General features: G+C 39.6%; 7 protein-coding genes across 21 annotated transcripts; 5 read left to right on the forward strand and 2 right to left on the reverse strand.

Annotated features, from left to right (window-relative positions):
- Positions 1 to 2,031: 2,031 nt before the first annotated feature.
- LOC140799850 (uncharacterized) lies at positions 2,032 to 4,604 on the forward strand. Of its 2 annotated transcripts, none has more exons than XM_073154354.1 (6): positions 2,032 to 2,472; positions 2,661 to 2,810; positions 3,740 to 3,826; positions 3,948 to 4,073; positions 4,154 to 4,264; positions 4,364 to 4,604. In XM_073154354.1, exons 1-6 carry the CDS (start codon positions 2,358 to 2,360, stop codon positions 4,435 to 4,437), a joined length of 663 nt encoding a protein of 220 aa, XP_073010455.1. In that variant the 5' UTR covers positions 2,032 to 2,357; the 3' UTR covers positions 4,438 to 4,604. The 2 variants fall into 2 exon arrangements, with proteins under 2 accessions (XP_073010455.1, XP_073010464.1); XM_073154363.1 differs by having other exon boundaries at positions 2,242 to 2,472; positions 2,674 to 2,810.
- Positions 4,605 to 4,751: 147 nt separating this feature from the next.
- Positions 4,752 to 5,894, reverse strand: LOC140792693 (protein LIFEGUARD 2-like). The gene is made up of 4 exons (XM_073143844.1): positions 5,636 to 5,894; positions 5,440 to 5,553; positions 5,176 to 5,333; positions 4,752 to 5,072 (listed from the first exon to the last, which is right to left on the reverse strand). Exons 1-4 carry the CDS (start codon positions 5,892 to 5,894, stop codon positions 4,866 to 4,868), a joined length of 738 nt encoding a protein of 245 aa, XP_072999945.1. The 3' UTR covers positions 4,752 to 4,865.
- A 364-nt stretch (positions 5,895 to 6,258) lies between these two features.
- Positions 6,259 to 7,768, forward strand: LOC140799844 (chlorophyllase-2). Its single transcript, XM_073154341.1, has 2 exons — positions 6,259 to 6,618; positions 6,868 to 7,768. The coding sequence occupies exons 1-2, from the start codon at positions 6,367 to 6,369 to the stop codon at positions 7,540 to 7,542; spliced, it is 927 nt and encodes a 308-aa protein (XP_073010442.1). The 5' UTR covers positions 6,259 to 6,366; the 3' UTR covers positions 7,543 to 7,768.
- A 465-nt stretch (positions 7,769 to 8,233) lies between these two features.
- Positions 8,234 to 9,291, reverse strand: LOC140780393 (EPIDERMAL PATTERNING FACTOR-like protein 5). The gene is made up of 2 exons (XM_073125909.1): positions 8,996 to 9,291; positions 8,234 to 8,752 (listed from the first exon to the last, which is right to left on the reverse strand). The coding sequence occupies exons 1-2, from the start codon at positions 9,066 to 9,068 to the stop codon at positions 8,505 to 8,507; spliced, it is 321 nt and encodes a 106-aa protein (XP_072982010.1). The 5' UTR covers positions 9,069 to 9,291; the 3' UTR covers positions 8,234 to 8,504.
- A 2,657-nt stretch (positions 9,292 to 11,948) lies between these two features.
- On the forward strand, positions 11,949 to 15,983 carry LOC140780394 (protein TIFY 4B-like). 9 transcript variants are annotated; one of them, XM_073125913.1, is made up of 9 exons: positions 11,949 to 12,317; positions 12,394 to 12,506; positions 12,587 to 12,747; positions 12,865 to 12,949; positions 13,023 to 13,149; positions 13,236 to 13,304; positions 14,310 to 14,370; positions 14,454 to 14,671; positions 15,523 to 15,983. In XM_073125913.1, the coding sequence occupies exons 1-9, from the start codon at positions 12,188 to 12,190 to the stop codon at positions 15,540 to 15,542; spliced, it is 984 nt and encodes a 327-aa protein (XP_072982014.1). In that variant the 5' UTR covers positions 11,949 to 12,187; the 3' UTR covers positions 15,543 to 15,983. The 9 variants fall into 9 exon arrangements, with proteins under 9 accessions (XP_072982014.1, XP_072982016.1, XP_072982015.1 ...); XM_073125915.1 differs by having other exon boundaries at positions 15,563 to 15,983; XM_073125914.1 differs by having other exon boundaries at positions 13,239 to 13,304.
- Positions 15,984 to 16,696: 713 nt separating this feature from the next.
- Positions 16,697 to 21,078, forward strand: LOC140788643 (heat stress transcription factor A-2c-like). Of its 6 annotated transcripts, none has more exons than XM_073138019.1 (5): positions 16,697 to 16,795; positions 17,012 to 17,081; positions 17,184 to 17,494; positions 19,596 to 20,753; positions 20,829 to 21,078. In XM_073138019.1, exons 3-4 carry the CDS (start codon positions 17,195 to 17,197, stop codon positions 20,367 to 20,369), a joined length of 1,074 nt encoding a protein of 357 aa, XP_072994120.1. In that variant the 5' UTR covers positions 16,697 to 16,795; positions 17,012 to 17,081; positions 17,184 to 17,194; the 3' UTR covers positions 20,370 to 20,753; positions 20,829 to 21,078. The 6 variants fall into 6 exon arrangements, with proteins under 6 accessions (XP_072994120.1, XP_072994138.1, XP_072994103.1 ...); XM_073138037.1 differs by having other exon boundaries at positions 16,784 to 16,857; positions 19,596 to 20,738; XM_073138002.1 differs by lacking the exon at positions 16,697 to 16,795 and adding an exon at positions 16,815 to 16,909.
- Positions 21,079 to 22,005: 927 nt separating this feature from the next.
- Positions 22,006 to 23,710, forward strand: LOC140784218 (stem-specific protein TSJT1-like). Its single transcript, XM_073131489.1, has 4 exons — positions 22,006 to 22,327; positions 22,750 to 22,990; positions 23,127 to 23,247; positions 23,338 to 23,710. Exons 1-4 carry the CDS (start codon positions 22,131 to 22,133, stop codon positions 23,523 to 23,525), a joined length of 747 nt encoding a protein of 248 aa, XP_072987590.1. The 5' UTR covers positions 22,006 to 22,130; the 3' UTR covers positions 23,526 to 23,710.
- The last annotated feature ends 150 nt before the right edge of the window (positions 23,711 to 23,860 follow it).

Here is a 23,860-nt window from a genome sequence, read left to right on the forward strand (position 1 = left end):
GTGTATGTATGCATATAAATATAAATATATATATATATATGTATATATACATACATATAAGTATTTTTAAATAAGACGTCGTCGAATAATGTACACCATCCATGCTACTTTATAAGAGTTGTGGCCGTCCCAAAGAGCTACGATCAATCTGAGTCTTATCATGAGCCATTATGGTTGAGCTTTATTGTAGCACCATTGTTCTCATTATTTTTCATATGCAGGTAGCTTTATGATTTAATTTTTGTGACCTTCAATTCACGCACCTACCTGCACATAGACATGTAGATTGGAATAATTGTTATATCTGATCTAGTAATGGATTATAAATTAATGGAGCATCACTAGTTGTCGAGATGGGAATATATTCCTGGACGTTAAAATATGGAGTTGCCCTTAGCTGGAAACTGGATGAAGCAACATCGCAGAAGATACTAAGTCCACATGATTCCATGGGAGAGAGGTGAATGTCCTTTCTTCCGAGAAGAGTAGTGTGATCCATTTGTTTTGCGTACCTTGATGTTGTTTCTTTTAACTTACATTTTAACTTTTTATCTGATTTAAATGTAGCTGCTGCTGAGCTATCTGAGGAAATGAAAGAAAGCAGAAGAAATAAAGCAGAAAGGCTGGATTACATATTTACATGGACATGGTTAAAGTTGATGACAGGATAAAGGTATGCTTGTACCATCTGCTCCTTGTCTCGTTTGCTTGCATGAAGTCTCTCTTCGTGTCTGTTTTATTTTTTCTTTTTTCTTTTTTGCTTGAGGGAAAAATATATATTGACTAGCTACCTAGACTGTGTTCGGTTTGAGGTTAAGCTCCAAATTCTTCATTTTTAGTCTTGATTTTAAGTAACTTAAATTGGGCTAAGAAAATATAGTGTTTAGTTGTGAACTAGATTAAAGTGTAATTGTTTGTAAAAAGGTAAAAAAATATATTATATTTTGAAGGAAAATAAATAATATATAAAATTAATGGATCAAAATACTTTAAATTTAAATCACGTCAAAAATAAAATTGAAAATTAATTTTTATTTTATTTTATTTTATTTATTGGAGTGAATTTGGTTAAAAAAAGAAAGGATAAAAAACATGTTTGGAACTAATTGTGTTGGGGATAAAGAAGTTATTGCTAGCTAAAGATTAGTGTGTTTATGAGCCACTTAAGAGAGCCCATTGGGAAACTTATGGGCTGTAGGAGGCCTATAAAGTGTTTAAGAACCAACTGGAAACCGAAATAGAAAATTGGGGCTTTATGCTTCACTAAAGATAGGAAAGAGGGAAGATCGAGCATTTGCAACGCACAAATCGAGTCCGATTGGTATAATTCCCATCTTAGTGTTGCCGTGTGCTTTGTGCTGAGGGAGAAGTCTTCCACATCGCAGTTCAAATTTTAGAAGAAAAAAAAAAGCCGATGGTAGAAATTCTTGTCGTCGACAAAATTAATTGTCCAATGACTATTATTTTCTTCTTTACGGACTCGGACCACCAGACCAGAACTTCAATTTATAGCGCCTCCGTGTGTGACTGACTATTTATATTTGACTTAGGGTTCTAACGAGCAGACTACTATCTTATATTTGACTCGATCAAATTATGCAAGTAAAGTTAGTCTCTAGATAATTTGATAACATCCATCCTCTTCATCCAAATATCCAATTACCCAAGTCCTCAATATCCCATCATCTGCACTTATGAGTTATGAACTATGAATCAATTAGGGAACTTCTTCAATATTCAAACGGGTATCAAAATATATTAATTGTTTAACTATATTTGTTACTTTTTAATAGCTACCTATTAGTAATATTCTGTGATTATCCTGTTCCTTTTTTTTTTTTTTGAAAGAGTAAAAAAGTTGCTCACTTTGAATTACTTTTTTTATAAAAAAAACACTACAATAAATGTGTCTTTTAATTCCGTGGTCCCAATCCCGTACTCCAACCAACCCTGTCTTGAGTCTAGTTGGGAGTGCTCTAATCGAGTGTTTGCAAACCCTTTTAACACATTCAATGTAATAAGTCCTCTCCTAAGCCCTAACCTATTCGAGACTCAGGAGGCCAGAAATCTAAAAAGAAGGGCAAAAGGCCTCTATGGGGACTCCACAAAGTCAATTTAGTCAAAGACTCAAAGTCATCCATCTATTCCTTACAACACACACGGTGTCACAAAATCTAGACTCAGAATTCTCTCCTATAATCTAATGTCATAATTACACCCAGCTTCCAACTGAAGTCCAATCCCGAATAAATTCTCCCAAACGCCATCACACCAACCACACCTCTCTCTCCCCCTCCCCCCTTCTCTCTCTTTCTGATAACTGAACTTTGGAGAGCTTTTGGTTGGTAGGATAAGAGATGGGTTTGGCAAAACTAGTATTTGTTTTCATCATCCTGCAAGGAATCACATCTTCGATCCCCCAGAGAGCAGCCGCTGATGATTTCCTCTCTCCTCTCTTTGCCCCTGTTTTCAGTACTGTCTTCATATCTGTATCTCCTTCTTAATTTCTTTTTCTAAGGACTCCTTTTACTTCCTTTTTTTTTTGAAAAAAAAAAGAAGGAATTTTGTTCTCCTTCTGGTTTATAGTTTATTTTGTGTGCCTACCAATACGAATCGTACTTTGTTTTGTTCTTACTTGCTATTTTTATTTTGGTTGTAAGATGGGATCTGCAGCCATGTGCAGTGTGGGAAGGGGAACTGCAAGGGATCAATGAACTACACGTTTGGGTTCGTGTGCGAGTGCGATGCTGGTTGGAGTCAGTTTCATGTAGAAGACAGTCTTCGATTCCTTCCTTGCATCATCCCCAACTGTAAGTTGCATCTAAGTTCAATTCAGTCTTCGGGTTCAGATCATAGTCTATCATAAACTCTTTGCATTGCATTGGTGTTAACTACAATGTGAAGGTGGTACTTCTTTGGGCCTGAGATGTTTGAACAGCCACCTGCAAACGTCTTAAGGCATTTGATGTGAAAGATTGAATTAGTGCTCCATTGTTTAATGAGTAGGCTGAGCCAGGTCACGAGTTATTCAAAGCCGTAGACAAACCTGCTTTCAGATAAGCATCACCATCAGTTTATTTCTTGCATTATGGGTTATGTTAAATATTAGCAACCAAATCCTACACAGTACTTCCGTTCAGATAGCAGTTCCTATCAAAGTTCTTTTTTTCCTCCTTCTCCGAGTCAACTATTCAATGGATTACAAGTTTGTATCGCTTTCACAACATGACTTGTTTCATTTAATTGCATTACTATATAGTTACTTTGCTTTTTCCCCTGTATGAAAGCGTCCAATAGATGTTTATGTTTGTCGTAAGTGTTCATATTACTAATAGAATCAAGAGGTGGGACTTAGAAATAGGTAGCTACCTGGGCTCCTTAACAAGTCAAATGATTGTCCTAATTTCTGTAGTAAAAACAATGTATTCCCCTGTTATTTATTTATTTATTTCAATAATCTGTTGTAGATGCATTTTTTTTTTCTGGTAAAATTTTGTTAGTTTGTTAGGAAGCCCATGTGGATAAATTCACTATACACCAATTTGAAATGTCATGTTTCTTTCAGCGCTCTAAATTTGCATATGCACTCGAGAACCTAATGAGGAAATGCAACTTCATTATAGTTAATCTTGAAAGTCTTTGTCCAGATTAACAATACATAGATGTTCCAAGTTTATAATCCTTGTTTAGATTGTCTTTGCTTACTTTGCAGTTGCATATTCCTTGGTTTTTTTTACAGGTAGCATCAATTACTCGTGCTCCAACAGTTCTGAGGTTCCAGCACCCGCAGCGTCACCGTCAACAAATAATTTCTCCATCTTTGATCGTAAGCATACTAATCCTTTTTCCGCACTTTGATTTTTCTCCTCAGCATCACTCACCATGTTGCTTTCATGATACTTTACTCTCATAAGTTATAATTCAATTTTATCTTCTCTATTTCATAGCATGCATGTGGTCATATTGTGGTGGGGGAAGATGTGTAAAGACATCAGATGTCAACCACAAGTGCGAATGTAATGAAGGTTTTGGCAACCTTCTTAATGTCACCACATTCCCTTGTTACAAAGAATGTAAGAATATAAAAAATTCTTCAATAAATTTTTCAACATAATATTCAAATGTCTTCCTGAAAGGTATAAGGTTACTGTAGGTTCTCTTGGTGGAGATTGTGTGAACCTGGGGATCACAGTGTCAAATTCTTCAACCTCTCCACCTGCATCACCCACTAGTCTATCTGATAATGAAAAAGGTTCTGCTGGAGGTAAGCATAGTTCTATGAATATTTTGATATCTATCAATGTCTTAGTATTGGAAACTAAAGACCTTATTGATGGTAAAATTTTGTTGAATTCGCTGACAGATTCTGCTTCACCGGATAGTCTGTTCAAGATTCTCCTGATGGTTTCACTTGTCATGCTTCAAGTAATATACTAGGATTTCTTGCAGCAATACAGCTATCGTACATGTCACATATGGGACGAGTTATACATACCGTCTCGTTTTAGTTTCCATGTCTTTGAGATTAGATGTTAATAACACGATTAGGACCATATTTTCTGTATTGAGATACATTTTCATAGACATACAAATATTTGTTTTTATCCTTTTCTTTTTAGTAACCATATGTGGGATTTTATTCGCTTATTACGGATGATAATGAGCCAGAAGAAATTATCAGCCAAGAAAGAGAGACAATTATGCAAACTATATTAATCATTGAGATCACAACTCTCACAACAGCAGCTTTCTTTACATATTCAGAGGAAAAGGAAATCCTCAAGAAAAGATTTTTTTTTTCTTTTCTTTTCTTTTCTTTCACAGCAGCCATCGTATTTTAAAACCACAATTCTGAGTACATGTATTCATGTTTCTGATGCTCTGAAAAGGGTAAGGATAGATAAGAAAAGATTGATGATATCCAGATAGAGTGTAACTGCAGCCCAAACGTATTCATCGTAAGAATAGCGTTTTATCAGGTTATCCGTGTCGTAGATAATGTATCCACAAAAGATGAGAGCAGCCAAGCCACCGTAAATAGTGAGCGAGATCCTCCCAAGTGGAAACAGGAGCTGAAGAAATTAATCAAGAAAACAAACCCCATGTCAGAAAAAAAAAATATTTTCATATAAATAACTCTCGTAGAATTAATAAGTGTTGCGATAAAGATCATACCTGGACAAGTACAAAAACCATCAGAATCATGAGAGCTGAGAATAAAAACGGACCAAGGAAATTGAAGTCATAGCCTCTCCTCGCTGCCCAGAAAGTGTAGAGCGTGAGACTGACGACAACCAGAGCTGTGAGGATAACAGATTCAAGAATAACCTTCCCTGTTATCCAACATAGGAATAAATCACGATATCGGGATCAGTAGCTCAAGTCATCAAATATATCTGGAGAATAAAAATAAAATCATTATAGTTGTAATAATCTCACCCCTGGTAAAAGCACAAGTTAATCCAACTGCAAAGCTAATGGACACCGTAAAAATCCCAAGCAGCAGCAGATTAACCGGATAATGCTGGTGATAGTAATACAAAGGACATAACACTGCAACAAAACCAAATTAAACGAATTAGTTAGTTAGTTATTATTATTTATATATATATACTTATAATAAATTATAACGAACCCAAGAACGGGAGGAAGATGATAAGGATGTAGAGCCCCAATCCGGCACTGTGGTGCACGAAGAAGTGCGAGACTGGTCGGACGAACACAACGACGGACGCCACGGCCACTGAGAGCAGCATTTGGACGGTCAGGATCGAGTATACCTTCCTGATGAATGCCCACCGAATCTGCGGGCTTTCTAACATTACCGGGTACAACGGCCGGTTGGCGCCCGACTCCACATCTGGCCCTTTCCCGTACGGCGGTCGAAACCACATGATTGCATATTAGTTCAAACCCACAAGAATTAGGGTTACAGAGGAGAAGGAGGAGGAGGAGGAGGAGAGAGAGAGAGCGCGGGAGAAGAAGCGAAGGTTCGATTTGGGCGGTCTCGAAAACGTGGCGTTGTAATAGGAGGACACCTGGGGAAATGACATGGCGTCGTAAGAATGGAAAGAGCGGTGGCGTTTTGGAATCTAAGCCATCTAAGCCCGGCCCAACAACCAAAGGGCAGCAGGCCCACGAGATGAAAATGAAAGCTTAGGAAACTTTTGAGTGGAAGCTTGTGCTCTTAAACCTTCCAAACTCTAGCAGCTAGTTTGCACAAATATCTTCCACTAGATAAGAAGAGGTTACCAAAGAGACACACGACGCCCCCTAGAACCCCAATCCATTAAAAGATAACATTCACATTCACTTTATAATATCTCCCTCACCTCCCTCCAACAGGAAACAGTGAGAAATTAAGCTATGGCAAAGCCTAGCCATGTCTTTGAACAGGGGAATCACAGTGTCAAGCTCTTCAATGTCGAAGTGGGGGATTCTGGGAGCCGTTCTGATTCCTCTTCAACACCTCCAAAGCCTCTCTTGATTGCTGCTCCAACTGAGGAAGGAGACTACCCAGTAGTACTATTCCTCCATGGTTACCTTCTCTTTAATTCCTTCTACTCTCAGCTCTTTCAGCATGTGGCTTCTCATGGCTTCATTGTTATTGGACCCCAGGTCAGTTCTCCGAGCTATATACAATGTAATTTTACATCTAGTTTGAGGCAAATTAGACTCAATTCAGATATTGGTATTCTATGTTACTGTTTTCAGTTACAAAAATTTGAATCCCTTCAGTAATGTTACAACTAGCATATAACGTTGAAGCTTGGAATCAGGTTTCGTTAATGTGCATGTATAAGTTAACATGTTTGAAACCTAGGCATGCATGAAATATTCACTAATTATTTCCTTATACCCCTGTAGTTATATTCGGCATCAGGAGCAGACTGTTCAGAGGAGATCAAATCTGGAGGCGCAGTAGCAGATTGGTTGATCCATGGACTAGTTCGTGTGCTCCCACCTCACATTCGACCGAACCTAAGCAAGTCGTCGCTCGCCGGCCATAGTCGCGGCGGCAAAGTGGCATTCGCTCTTGCACTAGGCTATGCCAAGACTAAGTTAAAATTCGCAGCATTGATGGGGATAGATCCTGTTGATGGAATGGACATAGGGAAGCAAACTCCTCCTCCAATTCTCTCCTATGTTCCTGGATCTTTGAAGCTCGAGATGCCGGTAATGTTGGTCGGATCAGGCCTAGGTGAGGTGAAGAAGAATCTCTTCTTTCCTCCTTGTGCTCCAAAGGGTGTAAGCCACCAACAGTTCTTTGATGAGTGTTGTTCGCCATCATGTCATTTTGTTGCCAAGGACTATGGCCATACAGATATGCTGGATGATGATACTAAGGGTATCAGAGGGAAGGCAACTTACTGCGCTTGTAAAAATGGCAAAGCAAGGAAGCCCATGAGGGAATTTGTGGGAGGGATCATGGTGGCATTCATGGAGGCTTATTTGGAAGGTGACAGCCAGTATTTGGTGGCTGTTAAAGACGACCCAGAGATTGCTCCTGTTGAGCTCTCAACTATCGCTTTCCATGAATGAAATTTTCACTATTTGCACCTCTTTTCCCCGAGAATGGGGGAGATCATTGGGGAAGAGCAGTTCCAATTCCATGTAATGAGAAGCTAAATAATTAGTCCTATGATGAAAGTTAGTACTAAAGATGCCTAGTATTTTGCACACTAATGTAGGTGTCAAATCTCGAAAAAAGATGTCATATAAAGCCAAAATACCATAATCATATGACAAGCTAAGTATCTTGAACTTTCTTGCCTTCTTCAGTAGTTATATACTTTTATTATTTGGCTTGAGTAGATAGGCCATTGTTGATCAATATGCTGGAATAAAGCACTCATCCCACTGACAACAGATTGGAGCCAAAATGTATAAGAAGCATAAAGACCTTATACAAGAAGAAAAAAAAACACAATAATGTCTATTTGGCAAAAGTACATAATGTTCGAGGACAAAGTTTTGTAAAGGTAAAGCAGAGCAACAATTGTGATATGATCTCTGAAGCAATTTACCTTCAGAAAGGACTCTGTGGCCATTAATATTTAGCGTTTCCCAACCTAAAAGCTGATATGACCTTGGAAAAAAGCCATGCCTACATATCAATCAGTACTCCATCATCAGTGAGTCCTATACAAAGAGAGAGAAAAAAAAGGTCCTTTACAAAGAAATAACAACTAATATACTTTTCTTAAGAGAAAAGCCACTTGAAATGTGAAAATAGGTAACACCAGTCATTAATTCATTATCTTCATTCCGACCTCTCGACTCATCACCAAAGATCATAGCTCAAAGAACACAACAAAAAAAGAAAAGAAAAGAAAAGGCAAAAATATATCCCATCAAAATCCACTCATATTACATATATACGAACATTACAAAGAACTCATCCATGGAGGTCAGTTGAGAAGCGCTTATTGCCTTCTCCTCTGTTCTTCTCCATTCCTTTGTAAACTGTACCGCGAGAATAGCTAATCCATTCTCCCTCATCATCAAGGCATGAAGAGCTTACTGCCACACTTGCATCTCCAAGCCTCGGGGTAGTACTCCAATGGGAAAATTAGCCCCGGTTGGATCGTCACGTGTACCGCTCCGCAAGGGAAACAGCTCCCACACCGACCTCGACACGTCGGAGGAAAAGAACCCACGCCGACGAGCCGCCTCCGTGTCACGTGGAGTTGTTCGAGAGTCCTCATGTTCGGCTCCGCACCTTCTTGAATGAAGCCCTCCAATCCACCCCCTATACATCACCAAGAAACGATCTTTGATGGTTAGTGGATGCTATTCGAGTTCTAAGGTTGTAAAAATTGGATCAAAAAGATTTTTTATTTTTATTTTTTATGAGCGAGTATTGATGGGTTCTTGTGATCGTTGAGGAAAAAGCTCATCTTGGCAAGAATGAAGAAGAAAGGAGAGGTTTCGTCTCATAGGCTAAGGTAAAAAGAGTTGGAATGGTTGGCATGAGAAGTTGTTATGGACTTACCGAGAGCTGTGGCGAAGAAGAGGAGGACTAAGGCGACGGAGAGGCCGTGCACACGGTGAAGCACAGCGTCCATGGCGGCGCAGGGAGATCAGTAGAGAAAAAAAATGCAAAAAGAAAAAAAAAAAAAAGGCAGAGTAGATAAGAGAGCAGAGAATGGTAAATAGTAATAATAAATTAGTAATACTGCTGCAATGTGTTTGTGTGCGCAGAGAGAGAGAGGGAGAGGGAGAGGGAGAGGGAGACAGGTTCTTTTATCAAACAGAACAGGGGAGATGAACAGCCGTTTGCAGTGGGAAAAGCACGAGGAATAAAGATTACCCAAAAAAAGTCCTATTCCTTTTTTATTGTAAATATGTTACTGTAATGCCTATTGCACGGTCCTGTACACCGGCTAATGGGTTAATGTGTTGAGAAGTGCCGTAACTAGATTTCCCTAAACTAAAACAAAAGAATTAATAACGAAATGATTGATTCATTTCGATCCCTAAACTAAAACAAAAGCATAGACGGTATGGACTAATAATCCATATATATATATATATAGACAAATAACGAATGATTTATGTTCGTTGCTGGACTGCTGAGAGTTATAAATAATCTTCCAAGGAAATTAATATGACCCACAAAAGAAAAGGACAAATCCACACTTTAACACCACGTCCCTTAAATTAGTAGTATATTCTTCTATGGAGCACCAGACTGTCTCACATTCATTAGTTCCTAATTAAGATGTTTGTAACTACTACGTAGGACAATAAACTTGGGGGGCATTTTGGAAATAGGAATGTGAGGAAGGACCAAAATGGGAGTAGCACATGAATAATGAGTAGTAGCTATCACCCGTGTGACCTCTTTGTTCACGTGACGACGCCTCTCCCTGTCTCGTACGATCGACTTCAACGTCTAAAAAAAAAGGGATCTAGAGAGCTTTATATAGATTTTAATGGGCAAAGGCAAAGGATGGCTATAAATGGAAACATGGGAGGACTTTAGTCTTTTAGCATTAAGCACAGTACTTGAAAGAAAGCCAAAAATTTAAATAAAAACATGCATTAAATGTATATTTAGTTGACGAAGCCCAGCTTGCATGCCGATATATCTAACGTACAATCTAGCATTGTAATTGTAAACCATGCACTATTCCCTTTATGCTCTCCATTGCCTTTAAAAGGGTGTTGAGACACAGAGAAAATTAAAGAGAGGACTCCAGTCTGAAACATAATAAAGTAGTAGTAGGGAGGTGAGGTGAGCAGCAGCAGCCCAGGGAAATGGAAAATCACTGTTATATATGGCCAACTTTGCTTTGCTGGGCTACCAAGGATTGCACTCTCCTGGGTCTGGGTGTGAATTAAATAGTTAATGCATGCTTATTGACATTCTTCCCCGTGTGTACGTGTGTGCAGATATAGGAGGAGCCTGTCAAGCTTGCTACCTTCCAACTTTCAAGTACTCGACGTCTACTATTAAAATATTGAATGCGGATCGATTCTTCTGCTTCAAAAAAAAGTCAGCTCTTTGGATTTTTAGAGTTACTTGTTTTTTAAAACATAGTACAGTGACATTTTTGGATTCTAATTTAATTTTAAAGAAAATGAGAAAATTGGACTGACGTAGGGGTTGAAAATATATTGGTCTCAATCTTGGGAGATTTCGAAAGCATGATGAATTGTCTGATATTGGTGGTTTGAAAATATTTTTATGAATTAGCAATATTTATCAAAAACTTGAATACAAACATTTAATTAATAATTTCTCATCTCACAAACCAAGAATACTTGCAAATACTCTATGGGATGATCTATTAATTCCAGCCTTTTGAATGAGGCCAGACCTTGTCCCTAAACTTGGTTAGGGAATAGGTACTCATATCCATATTCAGTTATCAAATAACTCAATATACCTAACCAGTTCAAAACCAAATAGATGAGAAACAAAACACAAATTATTAGTTTAGTTTATATATAAACTTATATTTATACTCTTAGTCTAACTTGTGTGTATATATATATATATATATAGTTTAGTATCAGCTAGCTAGCGGTGTTGAAACCAAACGGAATAGGTCTAAGATTGAGTAATGAAGCCCGGCCCAGTTAGGCCCAACTTTGACGAGACATGCTCGAAGGCCATCAGTAAGGATGGATGCTCTGCCCGAATCTTAAAATGTGAAGTGCAATTACGGTACGAGATATCAAAATGGTACAAATTAGTCATCCATTTTGTGAAAACGAACTAGTTGACGTTAATTCTCATCATCCTGTATAACTCCGAGGATATCGACACGTGGTAGGTTGGCGGAAACGTGACTTGGACGGATCCCACGTGGGCTGGGCCCGGGCTGTTTAAATACGTAATGCGGCAAATGATGGATGCCGCGCGTAATACTCCACCACAAAGCACTTCCCACCTCTATTTGTGCCACGTGTCCGCATAGGGTGGGTATTACGATGAGGGAGGAGGCGGGTCCCAGATGTTGGTTTTCCTGCTATGGTCACCCCATCCCCATCAATGATCCATCAATCTTAACCTTAATCCTGTGTTTTAAGGAGGATTTGAGGTCTGAAACCTATCCTTCTTAGCTAAATAATAATTTTGCTGCAAACATAATTTACTGAAGTTATATTCGTGTTCTAACATTAGCTACAAATTAACTCTATGCAACTAATCTCCACAGATCGTATGCACCAAAACTCCTGCAATCGGACATATAATTGATCCGCTCCAAATAATTTGGGACCAGTCAGCCGGACCACTGCGTGAAAGCGAGTGCAGTACCAATCAGACAGCGACAAACGGCATCTCCGTCCACTACTAGTCTATTGCAGTGGCACCTCTGTTTTTCCAAAACGAGGAAGGGCGTAATAGTCGAAAATTTCAGTGCAGCCGTGAGCTGACGTGGCATCATGGGGTTGCTGCAGTGCTTTTAATAACAAAAAAAAAAAACCATAAACTTGCCAACCAACTCCGAAGAGACGCCGCGGCCGAACCCCATCCTTTCGTTTCTCCCTTAAATAAACCACTCCTCTCTCTCCCCTTCCCCATTTTAAAATCTATCAAATCTCACCCCCAAGAATTAGCAACTGAATCCGGGAATGGAGTTAATAAATACGTAGAGCGAAGATCGAGAGCTAGAGGAGCGAAAAGGGGAAGCGATTTCCTACCTCTTCTACGGATCCATTGGAGTCCGGCCACATGAGCGGAGGAGACACGGCGACGTTGGCGGCGGCGAAGTCGGTGCTCAACAAGCCACTCCGCGACCTCACTGAGGAGGACATCGCCCAGCTCACGCGAGAGGATTGCCGCCGATTCCTAAAGGAGAAAGGTCCTCTCACCCGCCTTCTGCTTCCTCTCTTCTTATCTCTCCACGGAGGCTGACCGTCACGCGCCCGTTCCTGCAGGAATGAGGCGGCCGTCCTGGAACAAGTCGCAGGCGATCCAACAGGTCATCTCCCTCAAAGCCCTCTTCGAAGGCCGCCCCGAAACCGGCGCTCGCCAGAAGCATCAACCACTGGTAACCGTACCGCGAGTGAGCTTACCAATCCCTCTCAGACCCTTTTTCTTCAGATTAACCTATCACCAAGTTTTGTTCAGGTTTCTCTTTCTTCCCCACCCAACGAGGCGGTTGGGGCCTCGCCAATTCCGTACCGGCGACGAGGTACGATTCCGCCTCTATTTGCCGCCGATGCTTCGCGTCGGGGCTCGATCGCCGATACGAACTGCAATCCACCGGAGAATCATTGCTCTTCCCCCAGGTTAGGTTCCCCCTTTCATATAATTAGGCCGTGACGATTCATCGTACGGACGGCCTTGCTTTCTCCGTTTTTTTCGTGCTCGTGATGTATGTCGATAATGGGATTGGGCCGTTACAGGGTAGTGGGCGAGATCCTCGCCGACCAGATGACGATCTTCTACGACGGGAAGATCAATGTCTACGACGGCGTCGCGCCGGATAAGGTAATCGACTGGTGGACACGTGGCTTCCATTCGACTGCGAATCTTAGCTGACTCGGTCTGGGATCATTCGCAGGTACGCGCGATCATGCAACTCGCGGCGAGCCGGGAGTCGTACGAGTTCGTGCCGGGTCCAGTTTACCCGAGCAGGGCGCCTCCTCCCCGGTTCCCTACGCCTACGGCATTTACCGGGTCCGGCTGCGGTACGTGTACCCCTTTCCAGTTTCCTCGCAAGATGTATCATCGGTTCTTAGCCTTTTGATCTTGATGGGACGGTTCTGATTCTTAGCAGGCAAGCTGGTCCACCATTTGCGGGAAAGCTTGGAGTGGTCGAGATCTCCGCTGGAATCCGAGCCCGGTAAGGTTACCTACCGGGTTAAAAATGCTATGCCATCTCCCACACGATGTTCCTGTTAAACTAAATCACGTCCGAGTTTTGGATTATATAATTATGATCGTACGGACTTTAGAATTTTCAGAACGGGCAGTTACAGTGATTGAGTTGATTATCCTTAAGATTGGTGAGATCCATTGAGATCCGTGGACCACCACGTTATTGTCCTTTGTCTTGCTGATTTGCTTCCCTACCTTTATGCCACTTATTTATAAATTTTAGATTTTACCCAGCTTTACCAATTGGGGGGGGACTCTTTCATAAGGCCTTTTACCATTTCCCATATTAGTAGGCCCGCTATCTGCTCGGCCTGTAGTTGGTATCTGGTTCACTTTAATAGTTGGTGCTCTCGTATGCTCTTATTTGAAGTCTGACCGATCTCTGTCCTCCTGAGGACATGTAACTATATTTTATTTTGTCGGGTGTCTGTAACCGTGATAGATTTAGTTTATCTGGTTCCAGTAGTCTTGTTTATTTGCTAGCTAGCTCAACTAGTAAATTAACTTTTGATACTTGATAATAAGTATGGCTTTTACCAGTATTCTACTGATCCATGGATATCATAGGTATTGAATTGCATGAACAATTGTCTTCTCTATGACCTTGTAATAAAGGATGGGAAGATCACATTAACAAGTCTGAAAATTATAAATTGTTCTATGCTGCTCTTGGTAGCCATGTTGTTAGGGTCATCGTTTTTTAACTTTAAATTGGCTTTTCGCTGCTAATTGAAAATTAGAACGTTGCGTCTTTATAAAAGCACAACTGTGTATCATTAGTCTAAACCATGGGCTCATTAGATAGGCTTTTATATATGGATTGTTTGAACGATATATGCTTGTAGCCAAAGAAATGATGGAAAATAATATTTAGAAATCTTACCGCTTGCGATTATTCCTAATGATGAGTTGATATGCTTGTTTTTACTTTCTATTCCGTTCCAAACTTAATGTTGTTTTTTACATGCAGCTGAGGGTCCAACAAGTCGAAAAGCATCTTTGAAACGCTACCTAGAGAAAAAGAAAGACCGGTATGAGTTTCCTTTTCTGAATTAAGATAAAACATAAATTCTAGCTTGGTTACTTAACTAACTCGAGTTATTTAACTAAGAAGATTTAAGGGCAAAAGAGTTGTTGGAGGGTCAGCATTAAGCATGGACACAATGCACTTGAGCCAGAAGTTCCGGTGCCCGCCGATACCAAATCAACAATCAAATATGAGCGACACAAACTCGCCAAGACAGCCTAAACCCCCGAGTACACCTACTAGATGCAGCTCGGCTAAAAATCAGACAAAACAATTTTGTTTATCTGTTGATCTTAATGACGATGGTAATCAATATTCTCCTCACAAGATTATCTGATATATAGTTTACTTGGGAGCTAGACGTATTCAAATATCATTGTCACAAATAAGTGTGAAGTAAGGAATGCACTTGACAAGAGGAATGTGCTATTGCTCTTTGTATTTATCTCTCGTACGTCTCTCGTCTTAGTGGGATTTTACGTGTCCCTCTGTAGGCTGTAGGCCAAGCAAACAAGTCATTGGAAATAAAAAATCTCCCTCATGAGTCATGCCAACTGAGAAAACACAGGACATATACTTTTGGGATGTCCATGTGCCAGCATAACAAAGGCCAGTTTTATCCCCATTAATGTCACTTGACAAAGGAGTAGCTTTGTTATGCTTGGGTGGAGTACTGCCCTTAGGTCATACTGGGCGAAATTTGTAAGCTTGTCTTGTTGCATGTTGCCGAAGCCTAGCAGGCTAGAGACACAGACAGCCTTTGTCATTTTACAACACATTGTAGCAAAATTCTAGAATTAAATCGTGATGCTGATTCCTGGATGGTCGAGAAAAGAACACAAATGTGCGATCATGAATGCTGATCTCATGTAGATCTTAGCCCGAAATATCCACTCCATCATGTGTGACAACATTTCTCATATCTGGATGGGAAAAACCTACATTTTCATTTACTCGGTTCTTGCTATAATGTATATTTTTAAGTCATCTTCACTTATTATGTACTATGCCTTTATACTTCTAATGAATGCGTGAGCCATCCCATCTGTCATCAGCTTCGTTCTTGCTGCGTTCTGTTCATTTATTTCAAGCACTTTTATGTACATATACAAATTGGAACATTGAAGATTTGATCTCTCCTTTTATGTTTTTCAAGCATGTGAAGCCAATGAGTAAGCCTCTTTCACATTGATCAGGAGATGCTACTTAGCTTGTTAATACACAAGGATACAGAAAGCCATCTCACTTTACTCATGGAGCTGAAGAACTGCGGGTTTCACCTCATTTTTGGAGGAATCAAGGCACCCTCACATATATGCACACTCACATCTACTCTGCTTTATGTTCCTGAAGCCTCCTGCGTGAATCAGGGTGTTACAAGTTACAATGCTGTTTATTAGGTTAATTAGTTTTTGAAGCAAGAGGTGCATTAAGGAAAGCACCGGCCACTGGAAGAAGTTGTTCATTTTTAGTCATCAAAGATAAGCGGACAAAAGTTTTGGCTTTTCTGGTCGTATGAATTTCTTGAAAAGATATTGTGGGATGTTTCCTCTCTTACCACTTGTATGCAGTTCCTGAAACGTAGTGCAGTAGAGTAAATGAATGCTCTTTGTGGCCTCCCGCTGTACATTAGAGTTCGTTTCTAAAGCGGTTTATTGCTCATATTGGTGCGGAAATCTTGATATTAGTTTGCTGATCACGACATTAATGGAGGCTTTATTTCTAGTTCATTTGGAAACTTTCAATTATCACTTTTAGTGATACAAATTAATTACTGTGTAAGGTTTGTCAAGGCTGCGTCAAGGAAGCTGAAACTAGAAGTTACTGGAAGGAGTTGATTGCAGGCTAATGTGGGAATTCAACAATCTGACATCAAATGAATTAAGACCCTTCGGTCTAAATTTTTTTTTAAAAAAAAATTGGTAACCCACAAATATCTTCAAGAAAGCATATTCCTTTGCCGAAAAATCTTTTAATTTTTTATCCCGCAAAATAAGGGCAAATCCATCAGCTACGGAGAAATCCATACAGCAAATTTCTTTTGGCCACTAATTTTTCTTATTTTTAACCATCATTTGATCTTTTAGTCTCAAGACCTACACGTGTCCAATGGAATCCATTCTTCTGTTTGGAGGCCGATCATCTGCAGCTTGGAATGTAACAAGCTTATTTTTATATCCAATGAAAAGATGTTTAGTACACCATTCTTATAACTCGCTTTCGACGCGATCCTCTTACCTTTTTTTTTTATTTTTTTATTTAGATAACAGATCCTCTTACCTTTAGCTCGCAAAGATCATCTCCTTTCGCTCCGGCCAATAGCATTTCTGACTCCAGAACTTTCCGACCACGATCACGATTAGACGACCCCACACGGATATCTCTAAAGTCTAGAACCTTCCACGTGATCCTGAGGAGCCAAATCACCGGTATTTAGCTTCCTCCATCTCACCTGGTCCACAATTCCAACTAATCGTAAGAAATATCGCAGGTTTGATCACTCCTTACTGGTTATCATTGCTTCTTACCGAGTCGACCGTCGTGTAAATTCCGATATTTCTATCTATTGTTCGTCATTTCCATCCAAAACCAGTTATTTTCTATTAATTAGGTAGTATCTCTTGCATCAAAATCTCATCTTACAGTGATTTATCTGGTCTTCGCCTTCCTGAGATAATCTCCACTTGCGGTTGCCTCTTCTCGATCTACCGTTGTGTAAGTTCCCACTTAATTCCAATTATTCTAGATTTTCACCGAAATCCAGTTGTTCTTTTACTGATCAGTTTGCGTTGCTTGCATCAAAATCTCAACTTGCAGGGATTTGTGCTATGGACCCATTACCTAATAGAGTGAAAGAGGAGCTCCCCGGGGAGAGCTCTTCCCCTACCGAGGAGCTTCCTGCGAACCCTCCACGGCCAATGGAGGGGCTTCATGATGTGGCCCCTCCTCCTTTCCTTACCAAGACCTTTGATATGGTCGATGACCCGGCCACTGATAAGGTGGTGTCATGGAGCCGGTTGAACAACAGTTTTGTCGTGTGGGATCCTCATGCCTTTGCCATGACTCTGCTTCCGAAATACTTCAAGCACAACAATTTCTCCAGCTTTGTGCGGCAGCTCAACACATATGTAAGTGTTTGAAGAAACACCTCAAAGAGCTTTTTCTTATACATTTTATCATTTGCTTTATGTAATGGAAGTGGTGGATGTAATAGCATGTAAATTTGTTTGCTCTTATAGTTCTTTCGTGAGCTATACGGATTTCAATTCTTCTTTAACTGGAAAATGTTTGCTTCACTTGGCTTCTTTCACTTCTGCTTTTTTTCTTAATCTCATGGCTATCTTTTAAGGACACAAAATGGGCAACAAAAAATTCTGTTATTAACAATTTAAGTAAGGTACGTTCCTTATTGTTGGTGCTCCAGTTCCATTTCTTGGCTTCTAGTTTTGAGGCAGATATTACAAATCAAAATGAACTTATTTTATGCTAAATTGATTTAGCATATATATGATCAAACTAAAGTCTCCTACTCTTATGTGCTGGAGGTTTTGGTGGACCAATCTTAGATTAACACGCTAACACATTTTAGGATTGAATACGATGTGCATTTGATGGAGCATGCAGGAGTGAGGTAAACTGTTTGCGGTTTAGCTTTTGGAGTCTTATTATAACAAAAAAAAAAAAAAGATGTAGAGAATCATAAGCTTCTGTAATCAAAAGATAAATTTTGTAGTTTCTTCTCATTTAGTCATTTGAATAGGTGATCTTGATGAGTAAGACATTGTTGGAAAATTGGAATTTTTAGTAATTTGTACTCATTTCATGAATTCAATAAAATGGTGGTGATGAGATAAGGCACAAGAAGGGGATTAGGGAAAAATATCAAAAATTTAAAAGTCAGACTTTTAGATGATTCCTAAATGCAACTTTTTTCTTGGCTTCAGGAAAATTGAGAGCTTCCACTTTGCAACTTAGTTGGAAAGAATATACTCTTCAGGAAATATCCCCTTCATGTCAACAGGACTGTCTAAAAAGCACATTGTAATTACAATATATCTGATGGTATAGGATTGAAAGAGTGTCTTTGAGGTCCAAGTTACACCATCTTTCAGCTTGGCACATATGTAATCAAGGAACATTAGCTTTAAATACGTCTAGTATTGCCGATTTATGGTATTGCTGATTAGTGATCCATGCAATCATGGAATAGCTTGGATGATTTGTCTAGCTGCAAATACTCAATGTTCATATTGATATCTAAAGAAAAACACGAATTTTTTGTCTATGAATATGAAGTATTTAGAGATCTACTCTTTTCCAGTCAGAGCTTTCCATGATTTCTTTCAGTATATGTTGGACCACTACTTGCTTAAACTTTTAAGTTTGCTGTGTTTCAAAGTTCCACTTCCAAATGCTATTTTTTGGGAGGTCTTCACATATCCTGCATCTAATCTGAAAAGCTTTCTGGATTGCTAGTGCAAGGCAGAATGCTGGGTGTTAACCCGTTATTGTTATTTTTCTTGCTTTTCTTTCAATTTTTAGGCAATGCAAAAGATACATGTTCAGTTCTTTTTATAATTCTCTGAAAGGACTGCCAAACTTTTAATAGAGGAAGTCAATAGGCTCAAAATCTTACTGATAAGTGTTGCTACACTTTTGTATTGATTTTAATATGCTCTTTTGAATCTCTCATTGTAGCTATATGGAAGAGCATATTGGAACATGCGGAAACACCTAAGCATTCTGTTCTAGAAGATCCAAGTGAACAACATCAAGCAGTGTCATATACTATGATTCATTATTTTGTTAATTATCTAATTTAGTGTCCCTTTTCAGCAATTTTAATTTTTTGAATTGCATGAATACTCTATTGAGAGATCTGCCTCTTTGAGCTAAACTTACATAAGTGAAATGACTTATTAAAGGAGGAGGAGAGGTCACACCTGGAAAAAGAAGTGATTGGATTTTTTTTTAACCCATTCTTTAATCAGAGTTTGTCCTGGCTGATGATTTATTGCATTAATTTTCTAACCTTCAGTGATTTTTCTGTTGCAAAATATCAACAAGCGTAATACCTAGACATGTTAATGTTTTTATTTTGCTCTTTCGCACTGAGATGATATCACTTTTATGTTCTTCTTGGCATGTTAACAATTTCCTATTTCCTTTCCCACACTTTACACCAGGATGATTTCAACACCAGCTTACGATTGTTGTGGTGGTGTTTAGGGGTTTAGAAAGGTGGATCCAGATGTGTGGGAATTTGCAAATGAGGGATTTCTAAGGGGCCAGAGACATCTGCTCAAAACAATCAAGAGGAGGAGACCACCCTCTTATCCCCCTCGGCAACAATCTCTTGGCCCATGCCTTGAGGATGGACATTTTGGATTGGATGGAGAAATTGATAGGCTAAAGCGGGATAAGAACATCTTAATAGCAGAGGTTGTAATGCTAAGGCAGGAGCAGCAGAAGACAAGAGCTAATATCCAAGCCATGGAAGAGAAGATACAAGGCACCGAGCAGAAACAGCAACAGATGATGGGTTTCCTAGCAAGGGCAATGCAGAGCCCTGACTTCTTGCAGCAGTTGGTTCAGCAACAGGACAAGAGGAAGGAGCTTGAAGAAGCTACTTCAAAGAAAAGAAGACGGCCTATAGATGGAGTGCCTTACTGTGGCGAGGAAGAAAGTAACCAGAGTCAGGAACTTGATCCTCAATTTCTATTTGAACCTGGTGAATTGGAAGAGATTTATGATCCTGAAGTCCCTGAGCTGGAAAATCTAGCTCTCAAAATTGGGGGACTCAGTAAGAGTGAGGAGGATGAAGACAAAGATGGTCATGATCAAGAAGGTGGATATCTAGATGACAATTTCTGGGAGGAATTGCTGACTGAAGGAATTAGAGAAGAGAATGTCTGGTCTGAGTTGGAGGGAGAAGATGACGAGAATGATGTTAATGTCCTGGTTCGGAAATTGGGCATCTTGAACTCCAGTAGCCCAAAGTAGAAGCTCATTGTGCATCTTCCCTTGGAATTCATCTACTATGATCCAGGGGAATCCCATAATATTGAGCATTCAGTAGTGGCCTACCCTGGTGATGAACAAATTTCATAGTAACATTGCTAATTTTTCTATCTGCAGGAATGCAAGAACCAATGAGATAGAGGACAGCAGATTAAGAGATTAATATTTTTTGAGAGAAGATTAAGAGATTAATATTGCTCTTCTGATAGTCGCATCTCCTTGTTATTATGAGTTTTGTCTAATCATCATTCTAGTTTCTTAAAGTTTCTCAATTGTTCTCTGAGCAGATAAGCGACGACAGGCATAAGAACGCAGGTGTCCAGGTGAGGTTGCAAGATAGAAATCTTCAAGGTTGCTACTTCTGGGGTACTGTCTACCTTTTAACTGTTTTAGCATGATCTAGTTATCTACCAACTTGAGTTAATTTTTCTTTGGGTGTAGGTTCTTGGGAGTTTAGTTCCGCAGAGAAGCTTCCACTTGGTACACCAGCCTTTGATCTAGATGAGTTAGACATTTGGAAACAAGACAAATTAGTGACATGCTGCAGGTCACAAGACTTCTATGGAGAGCCAAGATTTATGTACTGGATATTTGGATCCCATTTGTTTCCAATTTAATATTCCTCCTGTCCTTCTCTCTTTTTTCTGATTTCAGACTGATCCTTTCAAATGGATAGATCAAGCTTCTGTCATTATTTTGTTTATTCACATTCTTATATAAAGATGCAGAATGGTCAGTTTTTGTGGCAGAAACAAGTTTTTTTCATTTTCAGTGATTTGCGTTCTCTTATCTTGTAATGAAATCAAATCAACAGGATCTCTGTCAACTAAACCGACAAAAGATAAAATGAAATCATTTTCATTCGTTCAATGAGTATGTCCAAGGTGTTTAACAGTCAGCTGCATTTGGTTTCTGGTAGTTTGAAGAGAGATCCTGATGGAGTTATAGTTTAAATTCTACATCACCAAATCTATCTGCTAGTCTTACGTCTAGACGCCGGCACCGGTTTCGTTGACCAGAAGTTTGCCGACCATCAAAGCCCATTTTGGAAACGTCTTCGCAGCTTAATTTTATAAACCCTCGAGATATATGTTTGGATGGGACAAGCGATTTGTTTTTATCTCCAAGGAAGTGAATGGAATACACGAACAATAACAATTCCTACATAACCTTTTTATATTTATAAATCTAACAAAGAGATGATAACGTTATCTATATCAATAAAGAAAATTAATTTGTGAAGTAATGGACTAATAGTAATAATGCGAATAAATAAGTTAAGAAATCAAAATAGTCAACAAGCGTAAGGTATATTCATTCGTATTCTGACCATGGGCATGATCTTAATATATTAATTTGATTGATTATTTAGAAAATTAATTCATCTCGCTTACATTCCACGTCACAATCGTGCAGCAATGACGAGGGTCGGAACTCGGATAAGGATGGACTTTTTAGCCCTCTCGAGTTTACCAAACTGCCCCCCGGCTAGCTATGTATCACGTGACATCACGTGGCCGTTACCCGATGAACACGTGTTCCGCTCGCAGAGGTGGGCTAATTTTTCCGGTTCCTCCTCCTGTCTTCTCCTCTGCGGAAAAGTAAATATGATCGTCTTCCCGAGGGCATCTTAGGAATACGAGGTCTATAAATTGACCACCGACCCTTTCCGTTCATTTCGTCGTCTTCTCTCTTTTGTGATCGCTTGGAATAAAGATTCGGGGTTGGACCCGCGGCAGAGAAATGTTGGCGGTTTTCGATCGGTCGGTGGCAAAGAGCCCGGAGGGGCTGCGAAGCCCCGCGGCGGCGGAGGGCGGAGTTGGGCTAGGCCCATTAATGGAGCACTTCGCTTCGGCACACGAAGGGGCGGTGACCCTAGGCCTTGGTGCCTCCGGGGCCATCGCCTACTCCGCCGCGAAGCAAAACCCTCTCCTTCCAAGGTATATATTGCCATCTTTATGATGATGATGATTATGATTATTATTATAAAAGGTGAAATATTATGTTATATTTATTGAACTATATAAATTAGTTTTTTTCTTTTCTTTTTTTGCCTTCTGGTAAGGATCTGTTTCGGATTTATAGTGGTCCCTCTTTCGGATACGGCTATTTTATGTTTGAGTTCTGTTCGCACGAGGACGTGGTCAGTGGATCTCACAAGTTCTCTCCTTTTTGTTTGACATGATCATTGTTAAGCTTCTTCGTGAAAAGGGAAAATGTAATCGATTTTGCTCACCTAGATCTGTACTGCAATACGTATATAATAACATATATATTACTAGTTTAATATGATATATTGCATCGAATTTGACGGGACTAATTCTTTTCTACATTTCTGTTTTCCTGGTACGTTTACTTGCAGATTATTTGGGGTTGTGGATGATATATTTTGCATGTTCCAAGGGCATATTGAGAATATTACTCTTTTGAAGCAGCAGTATGGCTTGGGCAAGAGTGCCAATGAAGTAATTATCGTGATAGAAGCTTACAGAACCTTAAGAGACAGAGGCCCTTTTCCTGCGAGTCAGGTTGTGAGAGATCTTAGTGGGAAATTTGCATTTATCCTCTTTGACAGCTCTTCAGGATCTACATTTATTGCTGCTGTGAGTACTCCAAACCAGTTATATCTTTTGTTTCTAGGATTTGAAGAGATTATGGTTGTTGAGGATTTTAGAAACTTTGTTACTGAAGTTTTGGTATTCTTATAATGAATAATGGAGGAACTCTGTTGTAACTCAGGATGCTGACGGAAATGTTCCCTTCTTCTGGGGAGTTAATTCAGAAGATCGTCTGGTACTCTCTGATGATATTGAGATCATCAAAAAGGGCTGCGGGAAATCCTTTGCGCCGTTTCCAAAAGGTATTATGCGAAAAAAAATGAAGTGGATAGACACTTGTGTCTGTAGTTAGTTGTTGTGTAACTTATTCATCACTCTTATTCTGTGATCAGGTTGCTTCTTTACTACTTCTGGGGGACTACAAAGCTTTGAGCATCCTATGAATGAGCTGAAGCCAATGCCCAGGGTTGACAGCCAAGGCCAGGTGTGTGGTTCTACGTACAAGGTTGATGTCCAAGCTAAGAAGGATTCAGGAATACCTAGGGTTGACAGTGCTGCAAACTGGTCTTCTCAATACTAAATCCGTAAGCAAGGCCCATTTGTTGCTTTGCAACAGTATCAATCATTTATCTTTTTTTTGTGTTGGTTGTGATCAACTAAAGAGGCAGCCATTTTATTTTATGAACTGCTATGCTTTTGTTGTATGAATCCTCTCTGCATATTTGCCTAATGAATTATGTAATCTCCATTCCGCGTGGGAATTTACATTCTTTGGTTTAGCAGTCAAAGCCAAATTTCCTTGTTATATTCTTGAGATTAACTTAGGTTAGTATGGACCAAAGCCCATGATGGGCAAAAGGCTTCGGCTTGGGCCCATGACGGTAAAAAGATTAGATATTTGTAAGCTCTATCTCT

The sequence above is a fragment of the Typha latifolia genome, chromosome 1 (genome assembly GCF_019914945.1).
Source record: "Typha latifolia isolate L0001 chromosome 1, TyphaL0001v2, whole genome shotgun sequence".
Classification (NCBI taxonomy): Eukaryota; Viridiplantae; Streptophyta; class Magnoliopsida; order Poales; family Typhaceae; genus Typha; species Typha latifolia.

Excerpts from the sequence above, each read along its gene's own strand:
- LOC140799850 (XM_073154354.1), top strand. The coding sequence starts at position 2,358 with ATGGGTTTGGCAAAACTAGTATTTGTTTTCATCATCCTGCAAGGAATC. Across the intron at positions 2,473-2,660 it reads TCTCTTTGCCCCTGTTTTCA|ATGGGATCTGCAGCCATGTG; the intron begins GTACTGTCTTCA and ends TTTGGTTGTAAG. Across the intron at positions 3,827-3,947 it reads TAATTTCTCCATCTTTGATC|CATGCATGTGGTCATATTGT; the intron begins GTAAGCATACTA and ends TCTATTTCATAG.
- LOC140792693 (XM_073143844.1), bottom strand. The coding sequence starts at position 5,894 with ATGTGGTTTCGACCGCCGTACGGGAAAGGGCCAGATGTGGAGTCGGGC. Across the intron at positions 5,554-5,635 it reads CATCTTCCTCCCGTTCTTGG|TGTTATGTCCTTTGTATTAC; the intron begins GTTCGTTATAAT and ends GTTTTGTTGCAG. Across the intron at positions 5,334-5,439 it reads AACTTGTGCTTTTACCAGGG|GGAAGGTTATTCTTGAATCT; the intron begins GTGAGATTATTA and ends GTTGGATAACAG.
- LOC140799844 (XM_073154341.1), top strand. The coding sequence starts at position 6,367 with ATGGCAAAGCCTAGCCATGTCTTTGAACAGGGGAATCACAGTGTCAAG. Across the intron at positions 6,619-6,867 it reads TCATTGTTATTGGACCCCAG|TTATATTCGGCATCAGGAGC; the intron begins GTCAGTTCTCCG and ends ATACCCCTGTAG.
- LOC140780393 (XM_073125909.1), bottom strand. The coding sequence starts at position 9,068 with ATGGACGCTGTGCTTCACCGTGTGCACGGCCTCTCCGTCGCCTTAGTC. Across the intron at positions 8,753-8,995 it reads CTTCTTCGCCACAGCTCTCG|GGGGTGGATTGGAGGGCTTC; the intron begins GTAAGTCCATAA and ends GGTGATGTATAG.
- LOC140780394 (XM_073125910.1), top strand. The coding sequence starts at position 12,188 with ATGAGCGGAGGAGACACGGCGACGTTGGCGGCGGCGAAGTCGGTGCTC. Across the intron at positions 12,507-12,586 it reads GCCAGAAGCATCAACCACTG|GTTTCTCTTTCTTCCCCACC; the intron begins GTAACCGTACCG and ends AGTTTTGTTCAG. Across the intron at positions 12,950-13,022 it reads ACGGCGTCGCGCCGGATAAG|GTACGCGCGATCATGCAACT; the intron begins GTAATCGACTGG and ends GATCATTCGCAG.
- LOC140788643 (XM_073138019.1), top strand. The coding sequence starts at position 17,195 with ATGGACCCATTACCTAATAGAGTGAAAGAGGAGCTCCCCGGGGAGAGC. Across the intron at positions 17,495-19,595 it reads TGCGGCAGCTCAACACATAT|GGGTTTAGAAAGGTGGATCC; the intron begins GTAAGTGTTTGA and ends GGTGGTGTTTAG.
- LOC140784218 (XM_073131489.1), top strand. The coding sequence starts at position 22,131 with ATGTTGGCGGTTTTCGATCGGTCGGTGGCAAAGAGCCCGGAGGGGCTG. Across the intron at positions 22,328-22,749 it reads CAAAACCCTCTCCTTCCAAG|ATTATTTGGGGTTGTGGATG; the intron begins GTATATATTGCC and ends GTTTACTTGCAG. Across the intron at positions 22,991-23,126 it reads GATCTACATTTATTGCTGCT|GATGCTGACGGAAATGTTCC; the intron begins GTGAGTACTCCA and ends GTTGTAACTCAG.